General features: G+C 41.6%; 1 protein-coding gene across 5 annotated transcripts in view; it reads left to right on the top strand.

The window, feature by feature from the left end:
* dlc1 (DLC1 Rho GTPase activating protein) overlaps positions 1-24,639 on the top strand; it is an 80,668-nt gene that overhangs the window by 36,988 nt on the left and 19,041 nt on the right. Inside the window, exon 1 of one of the 5 annotated variants that reach the window (XM_056371393.1) lies at positions 19,233-19,525. The exons of the other annotated variants lie outside the window; for them this stretch is intronic. Within the exon in view, the coding sequence (XP_056227368.1) occupies positions 19,513-19,525 (13 nt within the window). The 5' untranslated portion in view covers positions 19,233-19,512. Of the gene's footprint in view, positions 1-19,232; positions 19,526-24,639 lie in introns of those variants that run through there. 5 annotated transcript variants of the gene reach the window in all.

Raw genomic sequence — 24,639 nt, 5'->3', positions numbered from 1 at the left:
AAAGTCTTAAGTAAGTGGAGATCTTCATGTTATAAGATTGATAGGATTTTAATGAATGCCGAGGTGTCCAAGAGGCAGCTTTGATCAGTCAGAGAAAGCACAGCTCTCAGCAGCGATTGTACAGTAACTGCTCAGTGAATTATGTCAACAGCTCTCAGAATATGAAGTATTTTTCTCCTCCATTCCACTTATGGATGTGCTCACCATCCTGCACTTTAACGTCATGTTCACAGAAAATTTTCATTTTGTGAAGACTTTAATTTATAATGAAGGGCCACTTTGGTGTATTTGCAGTGTGATGTAATTGTGAATTGCATCAAACTGAAGGTTATTTCTGCTCTCCTTTTTAGACCACTTTTGGCTGCGTATCTTAGAGGCTTAATTAGTTTATTATGCCTATCATAATGCTACTGGCTGATGCTGTTGTATAACCACCAGAGCTTTGCCAATCAATCTGTTTTCCAAAGTCATGTGAAGGGAGGTAATCAGGACTGTTAGGTTGGGTAATTTCATCTCGGCTTGTCCGGATATTGCATAATACAATATATTCTAAGCTTTTGCTTTATGTAAGTGAAAATTTATGTTATTTTATTTTCTACTGTCTCATTCAATGACAAAAGCTGTTTTTTTTACAAAGATTCAGATACATCTCTGAGACTAAATACTTTGTTGAGAAAACGGAACTAGTTGTTTTGTTTAGAAATGTTCATTGGTTTAACGATTTGCACTTAATAAGAATGTGCATAAAACTTCTGCATTTATGTAATTAAACACTAATATTTGCACAAATAGTTTACACTTTTTGTCCTTTAGCATAAACACAGAAACCATTACAATAATAAGTGGATTTTCTCTTATTAGCAAGTCAAATGTTCACCCACACCTGCACCTTCAAATATCCGCTGTGTGCTGTACTATAATGAATGTGGGCACAGGCACAAACCTCAAGCAAACAGTTCTGTAGTGGTCTGTAAGTTCAGCTGGTTTCTCCTAAGAGGAAACTGTGGTGTTGTTGTGTGGTAGGTGGAGAGTTTGAGGTGCAACCATACCCTTTGTGTTTGTGAAATGCAGTGTTTTCTTTAAATACACCTAGCATGAAGTCCTACTTTCATAATGTGTTGCTGCCAGAGTAAAGCAGAATACTAACTACATGTAGACTGCAAGTGCAAGCTGAGTGAAATACACAGCTCCAAATGTAAACTGACCCTGAGTACAAATTCGTGGGAAAGATGTGAGTGAAGTGAACTGAAGATGGAAGTTTCAAATATCTTTTTTATGTATAAATAATGTGTCTGTACAAATCAGCCTACGTGTTCACTGAGAATTAGCATTTAATGGAATTTGTTAAGTTTATTGGCATCCTAGTGATCTAATTGTCTAGCATGCCCACAGCACTTCTAATTCAATTCTAGCCAGGTAATTCTTGTAAAATGCTTAGCCAAAAAATGTATTGTGATGTGCATGAACAGGTGAACTGCAATTTTTATGGAAGTCAAAGTCAACTTTCATTACAGGGGTTTGTGTGAATTTACAGAGGCCTGTATGTTTTCCTTCGTGTACTAAAGCCAAAAAGCCCACACTGACTACATTTGTGCTAATTCTTAGTGGAGCCACAATTTAATGCCAAAGTGAATACCAAAATTGCACTGCACTACCAAATCTGCATTACCACACCCTCAGCTATGCCGCTCCACCAATCTTGGCAGGCACAGGTGGATCCTTTTTAGACCACATAATGACTGCACAAGCACAGGCAGACGACAACCTGCCTTGAACCAGATGAAATTGGCAACGTGTCAGCAGGTAACCAGCCCAACCAAAGAGCTTTGGACCGAATGACCCCCATCCATAAAGCCTTGTGTGCTCCCAGTAAGGTGTTTGAAAACAGGAGTGCATGCACTGGTTTGGTCAAGGTTAAAGACTTCGCTATCAAAGCTGTACTGCAGCTGGAAGAGACATAGAAGGTCATAGTGCTCTTTTGCCCAAACACACTCGAATACAATACATAAAATGTTAGGTCTCTGTGTGGATTTAGGAAAATATATTTGAAATCCCTAAGTGCCAATGTGAGTGTGTATTTGTGTCCTTGTGCCCCTACTTGTGCATGAATGTGTTATTGTTAAGTGGCAACCAGGCTTTTGTTTGGGGCTCAAGGGTGAGCCAGTGGGAGGTCCATAGACATGTTCCGGTTTACTCTGGCCCTGCCTACTGTTAAACCACACAGATGTGCTGGGCCTATTGTAGCCCTACAGGGATCCAGAGGGACCCAGCAGGGCCATTTCACGCCTCAAGGACGCCCAAAGAGGAAGTCAGAAAGGGTGCACCACTGTGACATCAGCAGAGATCTTTTTCAATGGAAATGCAGCAGGCAACCATGTAACAAATTAGCTTCAACAAGATACTTTCACACAGGAATTGGCAGTGATTTCAAAGTTTAATGAGTGTTAAAGCTTGAAAATGTCAGTATTAACTACAGATGTACACACATTTGAAAAGTGGAAAATTTTGGTTAAATAAAATACAATTTCTGGGTATTTTCAATACAAAGAGCATTTTAACTGCTCAGATCAAACTATACAATACAGATCTTTGCTCATTTTGTGTCACCCCCACTTTAAGCACCCGTGACTGCCTTGCTTTGCTGTTGATCTTTAACTCATTACCCTTAGTTTTTTGGTTGGTTGCATAGTTACATTTGTGGTCCCAGCAACAATTTCAGTGTCTACATTTTGCTATCAACATGTGCTTCAAGCCTGGTTAGAACTCCTAAGTTCTCATACCACATTTCTGTCCCTTAAAAACAGAGATTTTCCATCTATATCTTTACGTCAAAGTTGTTTGAGACCACAGCCCCACATTAATTGTTGAATCATTTCTTGGTGTCTTTCATTTCCCACAACAGATCTGTTTACGATATTTTATCATGTGGTCATGGCAATTTGACCACATTAAGCTCATTCTGTCAAACAGCTTGTGCTGTTCCTTCTAGGCACCAATTCCCTTGTTGACACGTCACGTTTCAGTGTGCCTTCACATTTAGGTCAAGCTGCTCAATCTCAGTGTATAAATAGTGCCTCCTTATTATTTTATCAAGGCACATGAACTGCTCCACTGTTTGCTTTTATGCCTGCATCCCATCCTAGTCATGAGGATATGAAAAAGTAGGCCAAGAGCAGTTTCCTGTCTTCTCTGTTTGTGCTTGAGATTTTATTGAAGTCCATGTGCGTCTCATGAGAGAAGCGTGCTGTACTTGAACCACTGAAAAGAGCCATAAAAACACAGTGTTTGTGTGTGTGGGTGTGTAAGTGTGTGAGTAATTCAAAGCATACCTAAAAACATGCACAGACTTTTACTGCGTTAGCATGCATAGGTGTGCACTATAAGATTACAGTCAAACTCGACTAGACTTGACTATGGGACATGTGCCAGGGACGTACTGTATGTTCTCTGTGTATGTTTCTCTATTTGTTTTGCTTCTTTTTTATTAACCCAGCACTTGACTTCAAAAACATGCCAGTCAAAACTAAGTTTGTCTTGGTATAGTTCCCTCAGGAAGGAAGATATTAGAATTAAATATTATGCAATTGTGATTTAGAAAAGTCAGAATTAAAAAAAAAAAATCACTATGTGGAGTCATTGTATCTGGGCATGGAGGTTCAACTTGACCTTGGACATAGTACTTTGGCAAAATAATCATAACTCATGGTCACTTACTATTTTTTTCCAGAGATTTCAGCAGTATCACACGGTTTTCAAGCTCAGTAGCTGTTATGATTTCATCCATAGCACTTCCTCTTGCCTACATTGGCATCCTTGTCTTAACATTTATTAAGGTCACTGTATGAAAAATATTCGGGGCAGTGTATTCGTAGCGGTAGCTGTATTTGCTGCATCTTGGTTGTTATGTCAACAAAGTTTTTTGGATCTTTAATGAATTATTTCTTTAAAAAGAACACGTCTGTCTGTACTTAAGCTATGTTTTTTAACTTCTGTTTACCTAAACCAGTGTATGATATACATGGGATTTATGCACAATGTAATTAGATGTGATTTCTACTTTAACAACAACCTATACCAAGATATTGAATAATGCTATATGACCTTTTGACAAACATTAAGAAAATGTAGAATGCATCTGACTGTTTATAAGGTTTCCAATGTCTTCAAATTTCTTCAGTGCAATAAAATCCCACATTATTATTAGCATATCATTTCTGCTCCAGTTCGTTCAGGTCAATGAACCATATTTTCCTCTCTCAGTTTCTTTTAGGTTTGTTCAGATTTTCCTGCTGTTATATAGGTGACTGGTAGTCACTTAACTTGACATGTCGGTGTGTGAGGGTGAATACTCTTGAGATATTTATGATTGAATTAGTGTCCTTCAGCGCTGTGCCTGTTCAGTGATTTAAAGCCCCCTTGTTTCTGCCCCTGTGCACTCACAAGGCCGCTTGTTTCGAAGACTCTGGAATGTTTTGCTAAACCCAGTGACTCCAGAAAGCTCACGCCAAACTTGTTTACTTTGCTTCTTCTACCGCGCTACCTCTCCTTCAGTCTTTTCTCACTTTCTCTTTTTAACACATGAACTCACTCAATGCTTCTTTTGACTCTCTCATTACAAGATGCTTCTCTGTTTTATTGATCCAGCCATCTCTGATTTGTTCTGTCTTTAGTAGAAGCCTGAAAAATGAAGAGATGTTTGAACCAGGGAGCAGCCCTGGAGCTTGCAACATAAATGCCATCTAGACCATTTTTTGCATGAAATACAAACAAATAATGATCATCTCTTTTTTGTGTTATATTTGAATTAGTTTTTTTCTTTCTTTAAACCATTAGAAGAGAGAATGAGATGAACACACAGTGTAGGGCCTAAGACAAATCTGAGCCATCAGCGTTATGAGCACGTAGCTACAGCCTCGCTCTAATGATCCGTGAGCAGAATGCTGATCAGCGTATTCTTCTATTTCTGACTCTCTTTGCCTTAATCATCACTCAAGTGGGACGCCAAGCACCTCACTCGATGCACACTCTTGATTTCTCCTTGTTCCATTTGGCTGCAGCTGGTGGGTGATGTGATTTTTCAGCACAGAACCTGGGCAAACACAAGGCTCCTTCACAGACTCAAACATCCAGGTATGGCTGAGCTGGAACAATGAGCTCGCTATTTCAAGTGTCCACTGACATTGTACGGCAACTGGGTACAGATCCTTGCAGAGCCGACACTCACAGAACTCCTGATTTGGCAAAGCTTGGGATTCCCAAAGTGGTGTGCACAAATATTTGCACACACTGTGGAATTCACTCCTGCCTCGGCACTCGAGAATGTCTGATTTCACACCGCAGACTTTCAGGCCGGTCCACTCCTACACCTTTCCTCCCTCCGTCAGCAGAAATGGTGTGAGTGCTGTCGTGAGCGGTGCCGCTTTGTTGGCAGAGACAGAGCTTTCATTATTAGCTTTAGTCACTGTGTGCGGTGTGCCTTCCCAGCCTTAATCGAAACTGCAGGGTCGATTGGTGGTGCTGTGTTAGAAGAGAGCTATGTTCTGTCAATAAAAGCACTAGGGAGGGAGAAAAACAGATGAGGAAATGGAGTGGAGGGAGCTGAGGAGAAAATATGTTTCAATTGACCGTACATGGTTTAGAAACATCTACAAATAATGAGGGCTTTTGCACAATAAAATTATATACAAGCACAATTGGGTCTTCAGTCCATCCAAGGGCAGGGGTTTCCTCAGCACACAACACACCACATTGGTAGCCAGTACCCAGTGTAGATTGTGGCTTGATGGTGTGTGACTTTGTGGTTTGGTGATTTGTGGTTTGATGATTGCTCCAGACTGAATTAAGTACAGTTTCTCCACAAGTATGAGATGAAGGGAGGGAGTCAGGCCAGTCCTGAAAAATGGCAGTTACAAAAGGCTGCAAAGGACTCTGAGCATGGAGGAAAAGATTTGGTGTTCTGATAAGATGATGTGTGCACCTAATGGGTGTGCATTCATGTGTTTCAGGATCTTAAGTGAAAATGCTGAGAGCAAATACCAGTATATGATGAATATGTGCTGGATATTTTAGGATGATTAATTAACACAAAGTTAAACTTTGAGAGTGTATGAAGGAGGTGTGGGTACCTCCTCCGTGCACATCCATCTGTCTTCACCTGTGAGGTATGAGGGAAGATGGGGGGCAGAGGTCAAAATATGGCATCTGAGTAACAGTGAACTAAAGTAAATGTCTGTAAGGAGACGTTGAAGATGTTTATAGAATGACAGAAGGTAAAAGAATTTCTTTAATACTTGGTGTTCAAGGCCTTAAAAGGTCAGAGTTTTAGTACCTGTGACTGCTAGTTATGCAGTGTCTAACAAGACATGCGATGTTCGACGAGAGGAAGATGATGTGACGACTCGTCACTGGTCATTAGTTGTAAAACAGCCACATTCCGGAAGAATCTATTCCAGATGGGTACTTAGAACAAGTTTTGTTGCCCCATTAAAATGGTCTCATCCCCTGTGACTTAACTGCCTCTCGGGGTCCCTGATCTCATGGTATGTTGTTTGTTTACTCTCCAGTGGGCCTTCATTTCCTGTGTGTCTGCTGCTTTTTGCGGCTGTAGCATGTCTCAGTGGGTTGGCCATCTTTAATTTACTCAGTCAGTCCACAGGGGATTGTGATCTTATTGCTGTCAGTTTTTTTGACCCTTCAAATTGGGGCGTTCCCTTACATTTTCTTAGCAGTTAGTCATGACGAATTCTTCTATTTTGCCTGTTAATTGTAAAGAGACGAATAAGAAAATAGACATAAAGATTGCAGTTGTGTGAGAGTAAGTTCTGATACAAACAGCAAGGAATACAAATGAATTAACCTTGATACATGTCAGTTTAAAATAGTGCCATGTGATTCATAAACACAAGCAGATGTCCCTCAGCGTGAGTGTGTGTGTTTGTGTGTGTGTCTATTGGTCAGGGCACAATAAACTCAATTGTCAAAATATGTGAATCCCAAGAATCAAAGGAGAATTATCAAAGGCTAATTTAACAGACAGAGCAGTGTGATGCAAGCAGATATCACATTAAATAAAATTAAATGAAATACTCAGAAATGATCAGAGGTGAGGATGTTGTCCGAGACTTCACAGAAACACAAACACAACCATGAATCATTTTCTCACGTGTCACTCCAGTCCCGAGCACAAAACACCCTGTGATTATCATCATCCAGTTGTCCTTGCAGCATCCCACTGACCTGTTTGTTACATTTAAGCAAGATTGTATCATTTTGTGAGGGCATGTTCAGCACGTAAATAAAATGCCAGACAGCATACTTTACTGGGGGGGATGATCATCAGTTCGCACAGCTGATTCCAAATATTAATGGAGATTTTTATCTTGTACTCAGAATACATGTCTTTCTTTTCCATGCTGGTCACAGGACAGCACGAGTCACAGCAGCTGTTGCAAAATAAAGCTTACACACACATTTCAGCCTGGGTAAGGTGTTAGACTCATCAAAGTATCATGTTTTCAAAAAAATTATGTTAAAAAAGTGAAATATCTTAAAAGTGGATGTACCAAAAAAAAAAGAAAAAGAAAAAAAGGAAGGTATTTGACTAAAGATGGATTTCCAGAATCAAGAATGGCATTTGAGGAAGTTCAGTTGACAGGCCACCTCCGTCTCATGTGTGACCTCGTTCTTGACTCTTTATTTTCTCTGTGTCGGACAGTGGCTGGTATTTTTTATTTATTAGATAGGTTGACAGCAGCTGTGGGTCCTCGGGCTAAGATATTTTCCTTTTTCCATCTCCTCATACTTTCCATTCTGCATTTGTCACTGTGTTAGGAAGGACTTGAGGATCCCTGACAGTGGCAGTGGAAGGGTTGAAGACGATAATCTGATAAAGCGTGTCGTAAATGTTGTGGCTATGACACAACTAAACAATTTCCGCTTATTATAGTTGATATTTAACTAAATGTAAGCCTCAGTCATTCTGAGAACAGTCTGATCATCAGTCAGGAAGAATTTGGTTAGAGGTCTGGCAAAGCATCTAGAAAAATGCATTAACTCTTCTTATGAGCTTCTGAGCAAGGAGTTATGGATGCCTTTGGGCCCTTGCTGCACTTTCAAAGGCCTTTTCTCAGAATCTGAAGTTTGTGTTAGGGCAACATTGTGATCCATCACAAGTTGTTTTCTGGACAACCACCAAGTGGCATCAAGCTTTAAATGATCTGTGGATCTATTTTCTATTTCAAAGACTCCTGAGGTGAGTGACAGGTCTAACACTGACATGGCCAAGCTTCATTTTGTGTCACGTTCCCTACTTATCTCAGCAAAGACCTCCACAGCACTTCGACATAATCTCTCTTTAGAATGAGCAGCCATTTAATGTCCCTTTCTCCTTCTGATCGAGAGGTGTTGCCGGTGACCTTTCACCTTATAGTCACTTAGGGATCGTAACCCCTTTGCCACCCTGAATGGGTGAACACAAGGCCACTGGCTGAGTGTTGTCACCCTCTGTGTTCAGGCCAACCTCAACTTTAACTCCTTACAGCTGGTAATAATACAAGCACTGGAGCGCTTAGCTTTAGCATGTTGGCTAAGTGACACTTTGACAACTTAATGTCTTTTGTGTGTCTGTGCTTGAGGTCAGGGTCAGTGAGCATTATGTGTGTCCAGCATTTCTTGGGCTAAATACCCCAACAGGTCTCAAAGTTTCCCTCTGCTTCCTCGAACACAATCTTTTTTTCATTCACTGGTTGTAAAACAAAGCAGCAGGTCAGTAATGTTCTGAACCAGGCTTTCTGAAAAAGTTATCCAAAAGAGGGTTTGATTGATTTTACCTGAGGTGATGTTGGACCTGCAGTTTTTTGTTTTTTTCTTGCGTTAGTTTCTGCCCCTTTCTCAAATAGCTTTCATTTGAAACTTAATCAATGGTAAACATGTTGGGCCTTTTATTCTCTTTGCCTGTCTTTCTGCAGGGTCAATATAGCTGTCATGTGAACCACTTGAGTGGCTCTTACCACTATGCGCGCACTGAAACGTGAGCTAGAAAAGCCTGGCTCTCTGAAGCCTCATGAGCATGACAGTTTTGAAGATCGAGTTTAAAACCTGTGGTTGAATAAAGCCAGAACACAGTAACCCAGCTGCCTCTTCTCTTTATTTGCTTGTCCTTTGCTTGCCTCATTGCCTTAAAGCCCTTAGCACTAAAGGCGAGGAAGAAAAGGGCTATTTGTCTTGTTTTTTATGGTTTTTAAGGCCTGAAACATTTTTCTCTTCAGACAATGACGTAGTTTGATCCTGCTGCTGCCATACCATCACAACACAAGTATTATAAGCACTCTATTGTCCTCTGAGAAAACAGGGATCATTGTTTGTAGAAATTACAGTTGTTTGTGACTTGCATTAGCATCATGTGATTTTCATTCGAGTAAAATGCAAAAAAGTCGCTATTTGAATGAAGGAATGACTGTGTTTTTTTCATTTACAGAATCAGCAACAGTTACTTTTTTTTAAAAGAGATCAAAGGTCTAGTCCATAGCTTTACAGAGGGTGGAGTCTATCCCAGCATGCACTGGAAATGCCTTAAAGCACTCAGGTTGCTATCCTAAAGTTTTTATGATATAAACCCCTTTCAGCAGTGCTAGTTGCATGCTAGTTGCATGCTAGTGGCTTGGCTCTTAGATGGCAATGTTGATCAGTAAGTATGTTGGTTGGCCACTTTGGTCCGGACTGAAATATCTCAATAAGTATTAGATTGATTGTAATTCCTGATCCCCTGAACTTTTCTTTTAGCGCTACCACGAGTTTTGCAAATTTTTATTATGTTTTTTTTTTTTTTTTTTATGGATTCCCATGACATTTGGTACAGATAAATACGGTGCCCACAGGATGAGTCTTATGGATTTTGATGATAACTCACCATCTAGCGCTCCCAGCAACTTATCCTGCAAAATATCTCAACATCTACTGGATAGATTAGTAACAAATAAAGTTGACATTTGTTTTGAGTGTAATGTCATTTATAGCCCTAGGTACTTTGTGTTTAGTGCCAATTAGCAGTTTTTAGCATGCTAATGTACTTAAGTAAGATGGTTAACATGGAAGCGTTGTTGTTGTGAGCATACTGTTAGCTTGCTGATATTAGTATTCAGCTCAACGCACCACTGTGTCTAATTGCATCCTTACAGAACTATTAGCATAGCTGGAGACTCTTGATCTTGTTTTTATCTGGCACTAAATATTGTCATGTGTTGTTGTCCGTGTACATAACTCTCTGACTGCTGAAATCAATTCCCTTTTCAAAGTAGGGATCAAGTGTTTAGCCAGCTCCCTCTCAAAGTATTACAGCTGCAGTGCACTTCAAAATCATCGTGCTCTGGCCCATTGCTTTTCATCACACCTACTGCTAACATAATATTTAATTCTCATGCAGCTGCTATGTGGATTTGGACCATTAAACCGTTAATGGCAGTGTCATTCAGAGCGTTTTCTCGCCTCCCTGCCCCTGTCTCTCCTCAAGTTTCCTGTCCACTCCTTCATTTTCGGAAAGATGAGGGGACCGGGTAAATAGAGAGGGGTCAGCGATGAGAGCCATAGCTCAATCTGTTGGGCATATGGAGGTTCTGTTACTGCTGCCAACCTCCAGCTGGATGGTATTAGTCCCCCTCCATGCTCAGGAGTTGAGCTATCATCCCCAAGGGGCTGATGAGGAGCAGTGGGACGAGGGGGGGACGCAGGTCGGACTTCAGCTCCTGTTCATTAACGAAGCCCCCACCCTCCCCAAACACATCAGTGCTGTCCATTAGCTCCTAGAGTAAATAAACCAACTATGAGGAAGAGTGGGTGGATGAGGGCTCAGGCCATCAGGGCTAATCACATAAAGTGTTTAAGTGACCAGAGAAAATGTACCAGAGACTTAGGCATCAGGCATTTAAGGATATCTGCTATTATAATTGATGCTTGTGAAAGAAACACTGAAAAGAAAACAGACGATCCTGTATCAAAAACAGAATTTACCCCCAAAGCTGTTTAAATACTTCATACTCTTAGTTAATCATTTTTATTAGACCATTAAAGTGCTTGAGCCTGCGTCCTACTTGGCACATTTTCTCGAAGAAAACCAGGGTACCAGTCCATTCACAATGGCTTTCTGTCCACTGCATACCTACAGGGATGCTGCCTTCTCCCAGTGCAGCTAAACACATACACTAACTTGCTTCTGTGTATTTGTGTTTAGCTTAATACTTCAGATTCCTTAGATTCCTGTACACTGAAATTGGGTCAGCTATGCATAAAGACAAATATTTAGATTTTCCAGCTGAACTAAGGCCCTTCATAATAATATCAAAAACCTTCTTTGTTGGTCAGTGCTTACAGAGGGCTACCTTAAAATATGTCAAACATCCAAATAAACGTCTGCACATACGCAGGTTTGCGCAGGAGTTCACAGAAACTATTTCTGCCCAAATCTTCTTAATTCCTGCATGCCCAAGGCATTTGTTATATGACTCTCATGTCCATCTCTAGTTTAGTAGGTCAAGGTTGTCACATGAGAAATTAGTTAATATTCACTGGCTGATGTCCGCCTACATGGAGTGATTTGTCAGGCTGGAGCTGAAGGGCAGAAAATTACCATCACACAAAGCAAAATGAGAGGTGTAAAAAAGCCCTTTAATCTCAAGTGAAGAAGAAAAGACCAGCAATCATTGGAAGTAGCCCAGCACTGGGTATTTTTGTCAATATGCAAATTTCAGTGCCAGAAGTATTTCTCTTATTGTGTGAAACATAAAACATAGTAAGACATCTCTTGTCCTCAGTATCTTTATAAAAATAAAATCATGTGTCAACATACAATAGGCAAAAGTTACCAAATGTATCCTGTTTGGTTCGACAATCCTTTCCATGTCCACAAAGTTACAATAAAATATGACAGAACATGTGTTTTAATCACAAGTAGATTCTTGGCTTATTTTCAAAACTTCAGTAATGTTTCAATCATTATATCAGTTTCATAAAGTAATATTTTCTACCTAGATAAAGAGATGAGAAATTGATTTCAGGCACTTGTCATGTTTCTGGTCCTGGGTTATAGCATTTTGTCACGGAGTGTTTGACCTTTATCCCATCTCTCTTTTATCTGCATCGGAGCTCTCTCTCATCTTATCTTCTGAAAAATGACACAAGATTCAGGAGCTGTAAGAAGTCGGGAGCTGGCAGAAATCACTCTGAAATTCAAACCTGCTCAGTGCACTTTGTGCTAAAGGACCCTCTGGATCAGTGATAATCTCCCGTCTGAACCTGGTTTGCGTTTGTCATGACAGCCCAGATGTCTGTATGGTTTGTCACGTGGCGTGCAGGAGGTCAGGGTTCAAAGGAGGTCATGGGTCAGGACAGGGAAGACTAAAGCATCAACTTCCTGCGTTACTCACTGGCTGATTCTGCACAGAGAGAGAATGGACATATGTTACTGTGGAATTTCATGTCTACGATTCCACGGCAAAAGTCAAAAACAGGGGGCGTCGTGTAGCGTAGTGGTTTAAGCAGGCGCCCCATGTGTAAAGGCTACAGTCCTCGCTGCAGTCGGCCCCGGTTCGAATCCCGCATCGGACGGCCCTTCGCTGCATGTCATTCCCCCTCTCTCTGCCTCCCTGTTTCCTGTCACTCTCCACTGTGCTGTCCATTAAAGGCATAAAAGCCCAAAAAAAAAAAAAAAAAAAAAAGTCAAAAACAGGAAAGAAAATAGAACAGGGAAGAGAATCGTGCATTTTCTATTGTAAAAAGTGTTATTGGACACCTCTGTATGGACGTGCACATGCAGGACACACAGGCATATCTTTAAAATAATAACATACCACTAACACAAACAAAAAAACAGGCACACATCCACAAAAACACACAAGTGCACCCATATTTTCACCCTGACGTCGTATATCTTATGTCTCCCTGGTACATCGAACATCCATCCATGCCCACCTTGTTTCTCATTAAAGCACTCTTAACCCTCCAGGGCTCGACGTCTCATTTCAATTTAAATCTTGCACCCGGGGCCCCATCATTCACTGCTGCTGAAAATTAGCTGGCATACATTTGACACCCATGCCAACTACTCCGACTGTATGCCAACTGCACCGGCGTCCGGAACAGTTCATCATGATGTCAGACGATACCAGCAGGCTTTACATTCCTGTGGATCCCTGTCATTACATTTTAGTCTAAGAATAATTATTTTAATCCTGTCATCACTTGAATGAGCCAAATCCATGCAACAGCCTGCGGCCGTGCACAGATGACAGCCAGCAAAGCCGAGAGGATGTTGTACTTGTCATATAGGATGAATAAGGCATCAATGTGTTTGAATTATTTTGTTGTAATCGATGAACGGGTGTGTTCAGTGTAGAAAATCAGGGACTGTGGAGCTGAAAATAATTCCGAACAGTAATTATTATACCTCACTTGGTTTGGACAAGGAATTCTGGAAATTTCCAGGCATTACAGCACAGCTCAAAATGTTGCTATGTGCTCATTGCGCAGCCATATGGTTGGCATCATTAACCACTTTCCAAGTATTCATATTGGTTTCCTAAGCAGACCTCCACCTCTTTTAATTCTTAGAAAAATGTGGTCTCTCACACACACAGTGACTCTTTATGTGTTGAAATGCTATTTCTCTAAGGTTAGAGCCTGTAGAAATAAATCCAGCCAACTTGTTTCATTCACTTTAGGCCAATAACAACTGCACTTTACCAGAAATGTTGTTTTTAAGTCTTAGCAGAGAGTTTATAATAATCAACCAGCGTTCACAGAAAAAACGCTGCAGTTTTTACAACATCTTTAAGTTGGAGCAGAGGTATCCACTTATTTTACCTGTTACCTGTAACATGAATAACATTGAAGGATAAATAACAGCCCCTGATGTTTGTATCCTTTTCTCTTTACTCTCACCAATTTTTTTTTGCAATCTCATCTCAACCTGTTTAATGCAACTTTTAATCTCATCTTTTTTTTCCTTAATACCTCTCTCTCTTTTTCCAAAACCTCTGACAATTGCATCCTGGTTCTGCTCTTCCTCTTCCATCCCTCTCACAGCCTAAAGCAAACCATCACTAATCTGCTTTCCCCATGCATGTCTAATAAGAAAAAAATGAGCAATAATCTGAAGCTGTGTGTGTATATTTGTTTGTGTGTGTTCTTTTTCGGGCTTCTTTATCTCGATCAGGACATTACAGAGGGCTGTTGATGAGTGGATTTCCTGTAGATCCAGAGCTTCTTTTGTAAAGAAAATAAACGTGCTGAGACCATTTCGCTGAATTGCAGTTGTAACAGAGTGTATAGGTGTACATATGTGTGAGTAAATTCAAACTTAAACACTGTTTACTTTAGCATTTACACATTAGTGTTGGCCAGTACTTCTCCCTGCCATTGTCTAAAAGCCAAGGTTGAGCAGAAGTCACATATGGTAGTGCTTTACAGGGAAACAGTGATTTAACTCCTTTAAGATGTCAGTGGTGCTCAAAGCACAAGATTTACAGTCGGCTGAGTAAAAGAAATTTACCTTATCAGCAAACTCTGGGCACTAACGCACTACGGTCATTCTGTTGTTACAGTTTGTAAAAGTAAAACAGTAATTGGCAAAAAATACATGGGATGTGTATAATGGTGTCTGACACATGTATTGTAAAGTTAGCAATACGCTTTGTGTTGTTTTAAACCTCCAAAACATTCAGAGCAAAGTTTCATGTAGCACTGTCCAACAATGCTTCATATCTCAGCTCACTGAGTAAGCAGTATTTTCACATTTGAACAATGACAATCACTCCCAGTCTGAGTTTTTCTTGATAAAATGGAGATGAATCGAGCACAGATTCCGTCAATAATTCCTCAGTTTTGTATTAGAGCTGATAGATAGATCCACTCGTGTATCAGATGTGTTAACACACTGTCCCTAACCTAAATGATTCACAGGTTTGTGGTGTACATCACAGGTGTACATCTTATATACCTATTCATCTGTACTCTCTACTGTAAACTGTAAAATAAAGTCAGTTTTGTTTGGAGCAGGAAGCCATTATCCAGGCTATTTTGAACCTAGCACCTAGCTTAGCTTCATCAAATGTGAAAGTTAGTGCTTTTTTTCCCATCTTCTTTCAGTTTAGTCACATTCATTTAATTTGTGAGATGCTGTGCAGGCTTTAACTCTCCCTGAAATAATGTGTGCGAGTGTATGCATGTAAGTGGACATGCAGACAAAACCCCACACAATGCTCTATCACTTAAAAGCCTCTTATCCCTGCACAATTCAAATCTTCAGCAACCCTCCTTCAGTGGTTCATTTTTCCTGCTTTAGTGTTTAGAACTTCAATGATAATGGATGATCCAACATAAAGAACAACACCATCTGGATGAAAAATATATGGTAGTGCAATACTTATTCAATGTTTGTTTAAGTGTGTGTGTCAGCCTCCTGCCTCTATTGTGATCGTGGTCAGTCCATCAAAGTCCGGAGAGGGTGTCGGCGAGGCATTTGGCCCGCTGTCTGCTTCACACTTCCTTTGTTTGTGTGCGTGTTTGTGTGTGTGCTGGTCCAAGCCTCTGTCTCCCTGCATTTCCTCCCCACCATTGTGTGTGGAGGCACATGTTCTCTCTCTCTCTCTCTCTCTCCCCTTCTTTCTCTTTCTCTAATCAGTGTCTTATTGGGCTGATCCCCAAGACTATGGATGAGCTATTTATGGAGATTCCTGTTATGAAAAGATTATCCCCCACCCTCTCTCTCTCTATCTCTGTCTCTCTCTCTCTCTCTCTCTCTCTCTCTCTTTCTCCCAATCTCATACACACACACACACACACACATACACACACACACACACACAGCAGTTAAAGTCATTATCTCAGACTGCATCAGTGGAAGGCAGAGGACACACGCTTATCATCTGAGGCATTTAGATTCAAGTTTCAAGGACAGTGGCAGTTGTATAGATCCAAAATAGCAGTCACTATATGTCTATCTTGCCTCTGAATAAAAGACAATCACACACACACACACACACACACACACACACATAGAGTCAACTGACAATGTAGTGACGTAATAAATAAATGCTCCTCTCCTACCTTTTTTTAATTTCCTGTCGGTGGTGAAAAGCATCTTTATGGACTTTTTTTTATCAGAAACTCCATAAAAAAGTCAGTCAGATTACACGTGTTTATAAGCATTTGCACACACACACCTAACATATTCATCTTTATTTCAGGAGTACCACTATGACCTTTGCAGACCCATAATTTGGTTATCTCTTTTGTGAGTCTTTGTTGACACAGCCTTGGGTGTTTGTGTGTGAGTTGGACTGACACGTCCGTCCACTGACCCTCACCTGGCCCCGCTGTTTGGGGTTAGGAATGGTAGAAGAGGGAAGCGTAAACCCCAAGGCGAGCCCAGAGGACACCTCTCCATAATGGGGGAAAATCTTTCATCTTTGCTTTGCATCATATTTTTATTCTTTTCTGTTTCGGTTTTACCATTTTTTCACTGCCTTCTCTTCATTTCTCTCCATATCTGTCTTAGTAAAGGGTTTCTTTTATTATTTTTTTCTCTCTCACTTTCTCTGTCTTCCTCTTCCAGCCCCTCCCTGCGTCTCAGGGTCAGAGGTGACACTGTAAAGTTTACAACCTACAACAGTAGCTTCACCCAACAATCCAGCAGCAACAGGTTGATGGGGATTTACTAAAATAAAATGTCTGTGGTTTGTTTTATTTTTACACCTGGGCAGTCAGAGACAGTTAGAGACATGAGTAAAATTTACTATGAATCATGATATAATCCACTAAAACTTCCCTGCCTTAAATATAAGTAGTTTTTTTTTTCCTTTTCCAAGGAGAAGCTACATTTAATACCAGCTGTAATCCCTTGTGTCGGCCTATTATAACACTGATGCTTCTCCTCATTTCCTCTCTTTTGTCCAAAGCCCTTATTATGCTGGCGTGTATTTGATCTGTATCTATATCATAAGCCAAACAAGCGCCTAAGTCTGACGAGCTTTGATGAATGAAAATTGTAGACACTCTAAAGAGACACACTCATCTGCCCCTGAGCAACTGGCAGCAGCGGCAGTCTGCTTGTCTGATCTCTCTCGCTTTACCACACACATTCATCAACAACCGCTGGTATTATTGCGTGTTTATCACCACAAAACAACTTGATAGCGTGAACCCCCTCAATCTCTGCGCAGGGTTATTGACCCATCTCAGTCGAGGGTAGCTTTGGGTTGGGGGTTTTGGGTGCAGCCTCTGGGTGGTCGGGTTTTGTGGCTCGGGGATTTGGCCTTGTTTGGTAATCTCTCTTCATCTCTCCTTCCTCTCTTCGCTCTCTCTATCCTCCAATATCACTCCTGCTCTCTTTCTCACAAGCACATTAACAGTCCCTCATTATCTCTCTCCCTCCCTCCAGGTTACAGATTTAAGGATAGAAATCACAAGAGGTTTTCCATAATTTTATGAGCTCATAAGCTCACATGTTTTGTGTTTACTTGGATATTCATACACTGATGTTACTGCTGATCTGTTGACACAATGCTTACAGTATGCTTTAGCCTGGTGTACCTATTGGTAGGAAAACCTTAAAACCTTTTGAGTACGAGCTGATATGTGTCCCCAGCAGAACAGTGTGTTACCCTACATAGTGAAGTTACTCATGTTTGGGTCAGATGATGAACAAATTGTCAAATGCGTACCTTTAATAACAGAAATCCATTTGAGATTTGTGTTTTCTAGTGCCACATAAAAATTCTTGCCTCACCAATTACAGATATAGATAATAATCCACTTAACCAGTGTCTGAAACATGTTTATTAGCACTGCTCCTATAATGGGCAAAAGTATTTAGTACAGGCAAAAATTTCAAATGATTCTTCACCCCTCTCATGAATGCCTGTGCTGTAAAGACTCATGACTTTGCTGGCAGGATTTCTTTTGGGTGAATCACTTGTGACTCCTCTGTCAGCTGGGACCGGTATGGCAGCCAACAACAGACTGCACATTAGCCAGCCCTGATTTTCTGCATCATCCTTTCCCCACCCTGGCAGCCAAAGCTTTGGATTACATGTGTTTCTCTGCCACATGGTGACTCCTCTGGCTTTCCCCCTTTTTTTGCGCCACCTCAGCGCCTGTTAGTTGCCATGGCAATAACACAGAGCTGGCTGATGCCAAATGCTGACGTCGTTAAGGAGTTCTTGGAAAACTGTGGATGAAAAGTCCCTTAGGATCAAGAGATGGGGAAAATATGAAAGCTAGAGGGGCTGTTTTGAAGCAGAAACACATGGCACATGAATATGAGCACTGCATCATGTCTCTATCTGAATGAGAAAAGAAACACTGCTTCTAGTCTAACATTTAAAAAAACAGAAATTTAAAACTAGAAATCTTTGGTTTTAAATGAACAAGCATTGTATGCCCTGAGGGTATCAAGGAATTCAAACTTTATTTTGTCTTTTTGTTTCAGTGATTGCTGCCCTAAAATAATTGCATTTGTAGATGCTTAAAATTGTTATCAAAGTGTCTTGGTACTCTGACTTTCTAAAATCTGCCCTGCCTGTAGGATCTGGAATGTGTTGTTGCAGACACAACCTGAGCGTGGTGTACGTGCATCAGGGACAGAGGCATTACAATACCTGCAGCACTTTCTTTTCACTGCGCCACTTGCGCTTTTCAGACTAATCTTGCGTTACAATAGAGCGCCTCTCAGTCGTCTCCACTATTTTCTAATGATATGCAAACTGGCCTCCAATCTCGGAGTCAATTGCTGCCTGTTAGGGGAGGTGGTCGAGGTTCAGACGAGGCAGGAGCTTAAATGAAGAAAGGGGAATCCTGGTGAGCCAGTGAATCACTTTCCATTTTATATGGGTAATATTCTTAAAACTAAAACACATCTTAATGACAAGTAAAATCACTGGAACAATGGAGAAACAAACAAACATCACATTAACAGTAGTCACCAGAGTGCAGGGAGCAAATTAAAACAGCTGCTTCAGTGTCATTATCAGAGCGGTTTTTTGTTTTTGTTTTTGTTTTTTTCATAATCGTCACAAACTCCTTCCCTCCACATTATGAGATGAAGGGTTTGTCCTGAGTGGATCTGTGTATATCCTCCAGCTCCTTATCAGGTGGGGAGCAGCGGAGCGGGTGGGGGGGTGGAGCCACGGCAGAGCTGCCCATTCCTAAAGCTTGAATCACTATACTCTCCATTCACATTCCTGCTGAGGGACCGCTTCATTCAGTGACTCACGGTGGTGGAAGTAGTTGAATATCTTGGACTTCTGTTTAATACAAATCAAATTATAACCATGGATTTACTGTCTTGCGCAACGCTCAGAGGACATTTGCAGCCGACTGTATAGTTATTTTCTCTCCTCTGGATTTATCATGCGGGCTTCGTCCTAACAGTGGAGTAGACCTGACCGGACAGCCGCAGCCTGCCGGGGCGCAGCCGGGAGCAGGGGTTTATGCTGAAGCTGGTCGCGACCGAGACATTGAAAAATGATATTAACACGTAAGTCCGCCCCAGAATCATTACCTTCAGCGTTAGAAAAACGAATTACTGTTGCTGCTTTTTCTATTTAAAGTCATATTGTGTCCATACATTCGAGCGGTTTCCTGTTTGTCCAGGAAAACACAGCTTACTGGTGGGCATAATTAGTACTGTAGTGCACAGTGTTCACTCAAAGTAACTTTCAGTATTTAAGAGTCTGCAGGTTTGCTTGAATTTTACCTTCAAGTAAAACTCTCTTAAAGGCGTCTTTAAGGCGCAACGCTGCGGGCTGTCAGATAAGAAATCTCCACGCGTTGCGCTTATCTCAGCGCCTCCAAATGTCCTCACTCCTGCTCCGAACTCACTGAATGTCTCGTTTGAATACTCTGTGACTTTTCCCAAGTTACCCACGACCCTATGAAGGATGCTGTCCTGATCCTAAGACAAATCTTTGTCTAAATTATCGTCCTTTTGCGCTCAAAGCTCCAGCAGTCTTTTAGCAGACCAGGTTTCAATAGGGATTAATTGAACTTTGATCCGCGTGTGGAAACAGGGTCATGAACCTGCTTTAGTGGTATATGGTGTCTTTTTAAGATTTAAGATCAGGAGGTTTCGTACCAGTCTGCCACACTTCTGCCATTTCACTGCCCTCACAGTTTGTTTAACTGTCTGTGCCTTTTGCCTGACTGCCGACCTTTTGCTAACAGGGGAATTTGGGGGGACTTGTTGTGGCTGTATAAAATCCTGTTTTGTGTCCTGTACTGGCAGGTTTAAATTGATTTGTGGGCTTTGGCCCTTTGTCTTAACTGTTTTAACTATTTGTTCCAACACATGGTTCCTTATCAGCTGGAACAGATATGAGCACCATGAGGTTCAGTGGAGCCATAAAACCATTAAGAAAGATCTCAAAGATACTCATATCCAGCCATGATGTAAGGTGGATCTACAGTATTTACAGTAATTACTAATGTGGGGATATGACACTGACACTGTACTTCCACACCGTCCTAGTTAGTTCTCTCTCTGGGATAGGTGGTGTTGGTTTATGGTAACAGGTGGTGGAGCCGGGAGAGGAGTAAATGAACACAAACATGCTTCACCCGCACTCTTTGTGAAACAGGAAGTGAGTAGAGGCCTTATCTGAAAGATTTACATCCAGATGGTACACTGTTTCTTCATGTCCAGTGAGGAGACACGTATGTTCATTTTTGCTCTTATACCTCCCCTGTGTTGAAGGTACCAGGCTGTCCTGGGATCTGTTTATGAATGGATAGCCATTAAGAGGGAGCCCCGGCAGGTAAGCCATCGTCTGGCTGGTGGATAAGTTATCAGAGGTTTTGAATATGTCTGGTCACCTGATCCACGGCTAGGGCCCTCTGTGTGAGGATAAATATGTCACCAGGGTGCACAGAGGCCTTTGGGGTTAGCTCTGCGATGATCCATCTGGGCCAGCTGTGTGTTTGCATGTGGCTGCTGGTAGATAACTGGAATGGGCCATGGTAGTAACCTCATTATTCTATTGTGTGTGTGTGTGTGTGTGTGTGTGTGTGTGTGTATGTGTGTGTATGTGTCAACGGGGCATAGCTTGAGGCCAGCCAGATGGCGATATTCCTGGCACGATCTCAGTTAGCTAACAGCCAGGCCCTCTCAGCGAACAGCCAGCTGTCTCAGCCATGAAATCAGAAAACATGATACCCATCAGGAAAAACATCTGTTATCGTCTCTCTTTGCATTCCAGTAGAGTAGAGAGGGATTTTACATTGGTCACATAAAAAAAAGTTGTTATCTCCAGTTGTTCTCGAAATGTTCATACAGACACAATCTGTTAAGAACATTGTGATCATTCGTGAAATAGTTTCATAAAGTATTAGATCATGAATCAATCAGTAACATGTTCTTCAAGTTCATGAACACATCAGCAGTCCGTCCTTGTCACTGTTGAGGTGAAGGACAAACGCTGGCAGCATCCAGGCTCCTGGCTTTGCTTGTTGTAGATTACAACTGAGCCTCAGAGTCTGCCCTGGTTTATCACATCACCTGTCTAGACCCACTTTGCAGCTCCTTCAGAATGAGCCACTCAGACCTGCAGTTGATAAGAACTCTCTGCCTGCCTTTTGGGCTGTTTTACAGTCGGCACTTTGGGACCCAGCAATGATCGGGTAATTCCAGATAAGCCACCTCAATTCACAACAGTTGTTAGTCAAGCATTCTTCTCAATCTGCCTACTTCAAAGCCCCAGCTCCTGTGATAACTGTATTCAGGCTCTTGACCTCCAGTTTGCCGTTTGTATGTACCAGAGCCTTTGAGGTGGGGAGCAGCATCCTTTGTTTGCTAGCTGCTGACAAACTCCCACTGGAGCTGAGCATTCAGACTCGGCCAAGCCAGACCCCACTGCCTCCTGCGATGGAGGGAAACTTTGGCCGGCAATTGTGAGAATTTCCTGCCACAGGAAAGGAGAGAAGAGAAGGGGCGAGCAGACTTGAAATAAGCAGAAAGATCAGAGGAGACGAGGGTGAGAGCAGGGGAAAGGAAAGCAAAGAAAGGACCATGATGGATAATTTTAGAAGTCAAAACTGCCAGGCAGAGGGTGAAGCTTAACCCTGACAGGCCGCTCACCAGCTCAGCTTTGGCCAAATTCCAAAAGAAAAGCCACTCGTGATCCATATGAAATCTCTATTAGCATCTGCTTGGCTCTTATTAGTCATGTTATCTGCTGATAATCGCTCTCATCTCCACTGAGATGTAGGGTGTCTGACTGCATTGCTTTTGCTCATTCATATCAGCCACAACTAATGTGTGGCAAACTCTTTTATTCCAACTTAGAGGTTTTCTCTGCATTTCTGTCTGTATAAAATATATCAAAAAAATATAACATATATTCCATCTGTTGTCCTAATGAGGCCAGTACAGTTTTAGCCACATACCCACCTGCCTCAGACATCCTGTGTGGCTCCCTCAGCAGGTCACAAGTTTTGGGCTGGTCTGAACTCAGATTCCTTGACAACCAGACAAGCAGCGATGGTAATGAGATGACCAAACAGGAAACAGGTTTGGTTTATGTACTGGCAGAAGGTTACCTTTTGCAGTGAAGACACTGCTGCTGTAGCTCATCGTCACCGGTGTCAAAATGACAAAAGACTGACAAGGCTTTGGACTTGTGTGTATTTTAGAGTAACTACATTCATCTGTGCTTACTTTAATTCTTCTTAAAAAGTGAATGTGAAAACTAAACATGAAGAGGAATGTTCCAGAAATTACACTGCACATAAGGAAATATGTGGTCAGCTGTAGAATAATTAGTTTGCCGGGGCGTGCTGTATTTTCAGTGCTGTAGTTGGCTTTGGAAATCATGGTGCTGGTCTGACTCCTTCCACATTTCTAATCTGTTGTACTTAAGCCAACGTGCCACCTGTAGACCAAATCTCAGCATCATTATCAACTTCACTTTTCTACATAAGGGTAACTCAAGTAGAAAATAAAGTAAGTTATATCCAAGTGCTAAATGTTTGCTCTACGCCATGGGTCCAGTGTGGCTTTGAGGACGTTTGGTAAGTACACACAATCAACAGAGCCCATGTTTGTCTTGGCTGCCTCCCAGCCTATTATCTGGCCAGGAACAAACGAAGGCAGGGCCTTACAGCCGGGTGGTCGGCGGCCACTACAGCGCCGCTCGGCTCTCTTCCTGCGAGGGAAGCAGGAAGAGGAAGTGAGGTAGTTCCCTGGCGAGGGCTAAGGAATTAGGGTGGACAGTGGGGAAGACAAAAAATAAAATACACTCACGAAACTCAAGTTATCGGAGCAAACAAAAATGCAAAGGGTTGGGCGGAGTGTTATAGGATGACATTTTATGACCAGTGCCTGTGATATTCTTGTTTACCACTTTCACGGCTTTGTTGATCCAACTTTTTTTTTTAAATTCCAGATGCAGATGTGTTGCTGCTCTGTTAGGTTGTTTGTGCCAGATGTCCACATCCTGCAGCCAAACAAAAGATAGAAACATTTTCTAGCTTTACTCTGTGAATGAATGGAGACACAATGTGGTGCAGTGACAAATATTATTCAGTTTGGTGAATGTGGCTGTCATTATTTTATTTCCTCTGCACACTGTCCACATTATGTCACTGTAAAGTAGATTTGACACACATTCTAGCCCAACGGGGTGTGTCACTGGATAGCTTCCCTCCTAAGGCACTTATTGGATCCCCTAGCCCCTTTTGGGGGGTTTGGGGGTGGAAAGCTAACCATGTGTTTGTATATCTAATTTGCATTTCAATGGCTTTACTGTCTTTTGAGTGGTTTGTCTTTAAACATGAGGTTGGTCTTTGCAAACACACACAGAATTGCTTGTGCACACTCACACACACACACACACACACACACACACACACACACACATAGATGCGCAAGAAAACACAAGAATCACAAAGTGCTTGCATTCAAGAATAATAACCCCTTAGTTCCTACGCTCCTCTGGGTTCACTGCACTTCAAAAATACAAGGCTCAACCCACAAACTCAAGCACACAGAGTCTGAGACATGCCACTTCACATCCACAAGGAAAGACGGAGCTCAATTGTCAAATAAATAGTGTTAAAACATAGTTGTTAATGTGTTATTTGACACTTGGTTGCACGCTGGTGTCGCAGTGGTTGCCTGAGCAGTTCCTGGCCCCTGCAGTGGCAGAGGGGGAGACCCTGTCTTGGTCGTGTCACACCTTGTTGTTAGTGGGTTTGTCTGCCGTCTAGGCTTGTTGTTGGTATGTAAATGCTCATATATATTGTGGAGCCCAGACCCTTTGCAGCACTAGTCTTCTTCTGACCTCTCTCTCCGTCTGACAGTTACCTTTCTTTTTTAAGTTGATAATGTCTCACTTATGTCACCTATTTATCTCTGTATTTTCTCTGTAGGGACCAAAATACTATAAAGTCTTCACTTCAGTTTAGTCATGTTCTGTTCTTCTTTTATGTTTGTGTTCATGAGCTTGAGCTAAAAAAAAAAAAAAAAAAAAAGAGCAATTCCTTGGTTCAATTCAGCCTGGAAATGAGGCGGAACTGCTGGACTGGTCCTTCGAAGATAAATGAAACTACTCTGCATCACTTTGCCAGTGGTTATTTTGAATTCCCTGACACAGCCAA

The sequence above is a fragment of the Seriola aureovittata genome, chromosome 3 (assembly GCF_021018895.1).
Source record: "Seriola aureovittata isolate HTS-2021-v1 ecotype China chromosome 3, ASM2101889v1, whole genome shotgun sequence".
Classification (NCBI taxonomy): Eukaryota; Metazoa; Chordata; class Actinopteri; order Carangiformes; family Carangidae; genus Seriola; species Seriola aureovittata.
The sequence above is the reverse complement of the archived record's forward strand: the minus strand, read 5'-3'. Positions and strand labels throughout refer to the sequence as shown.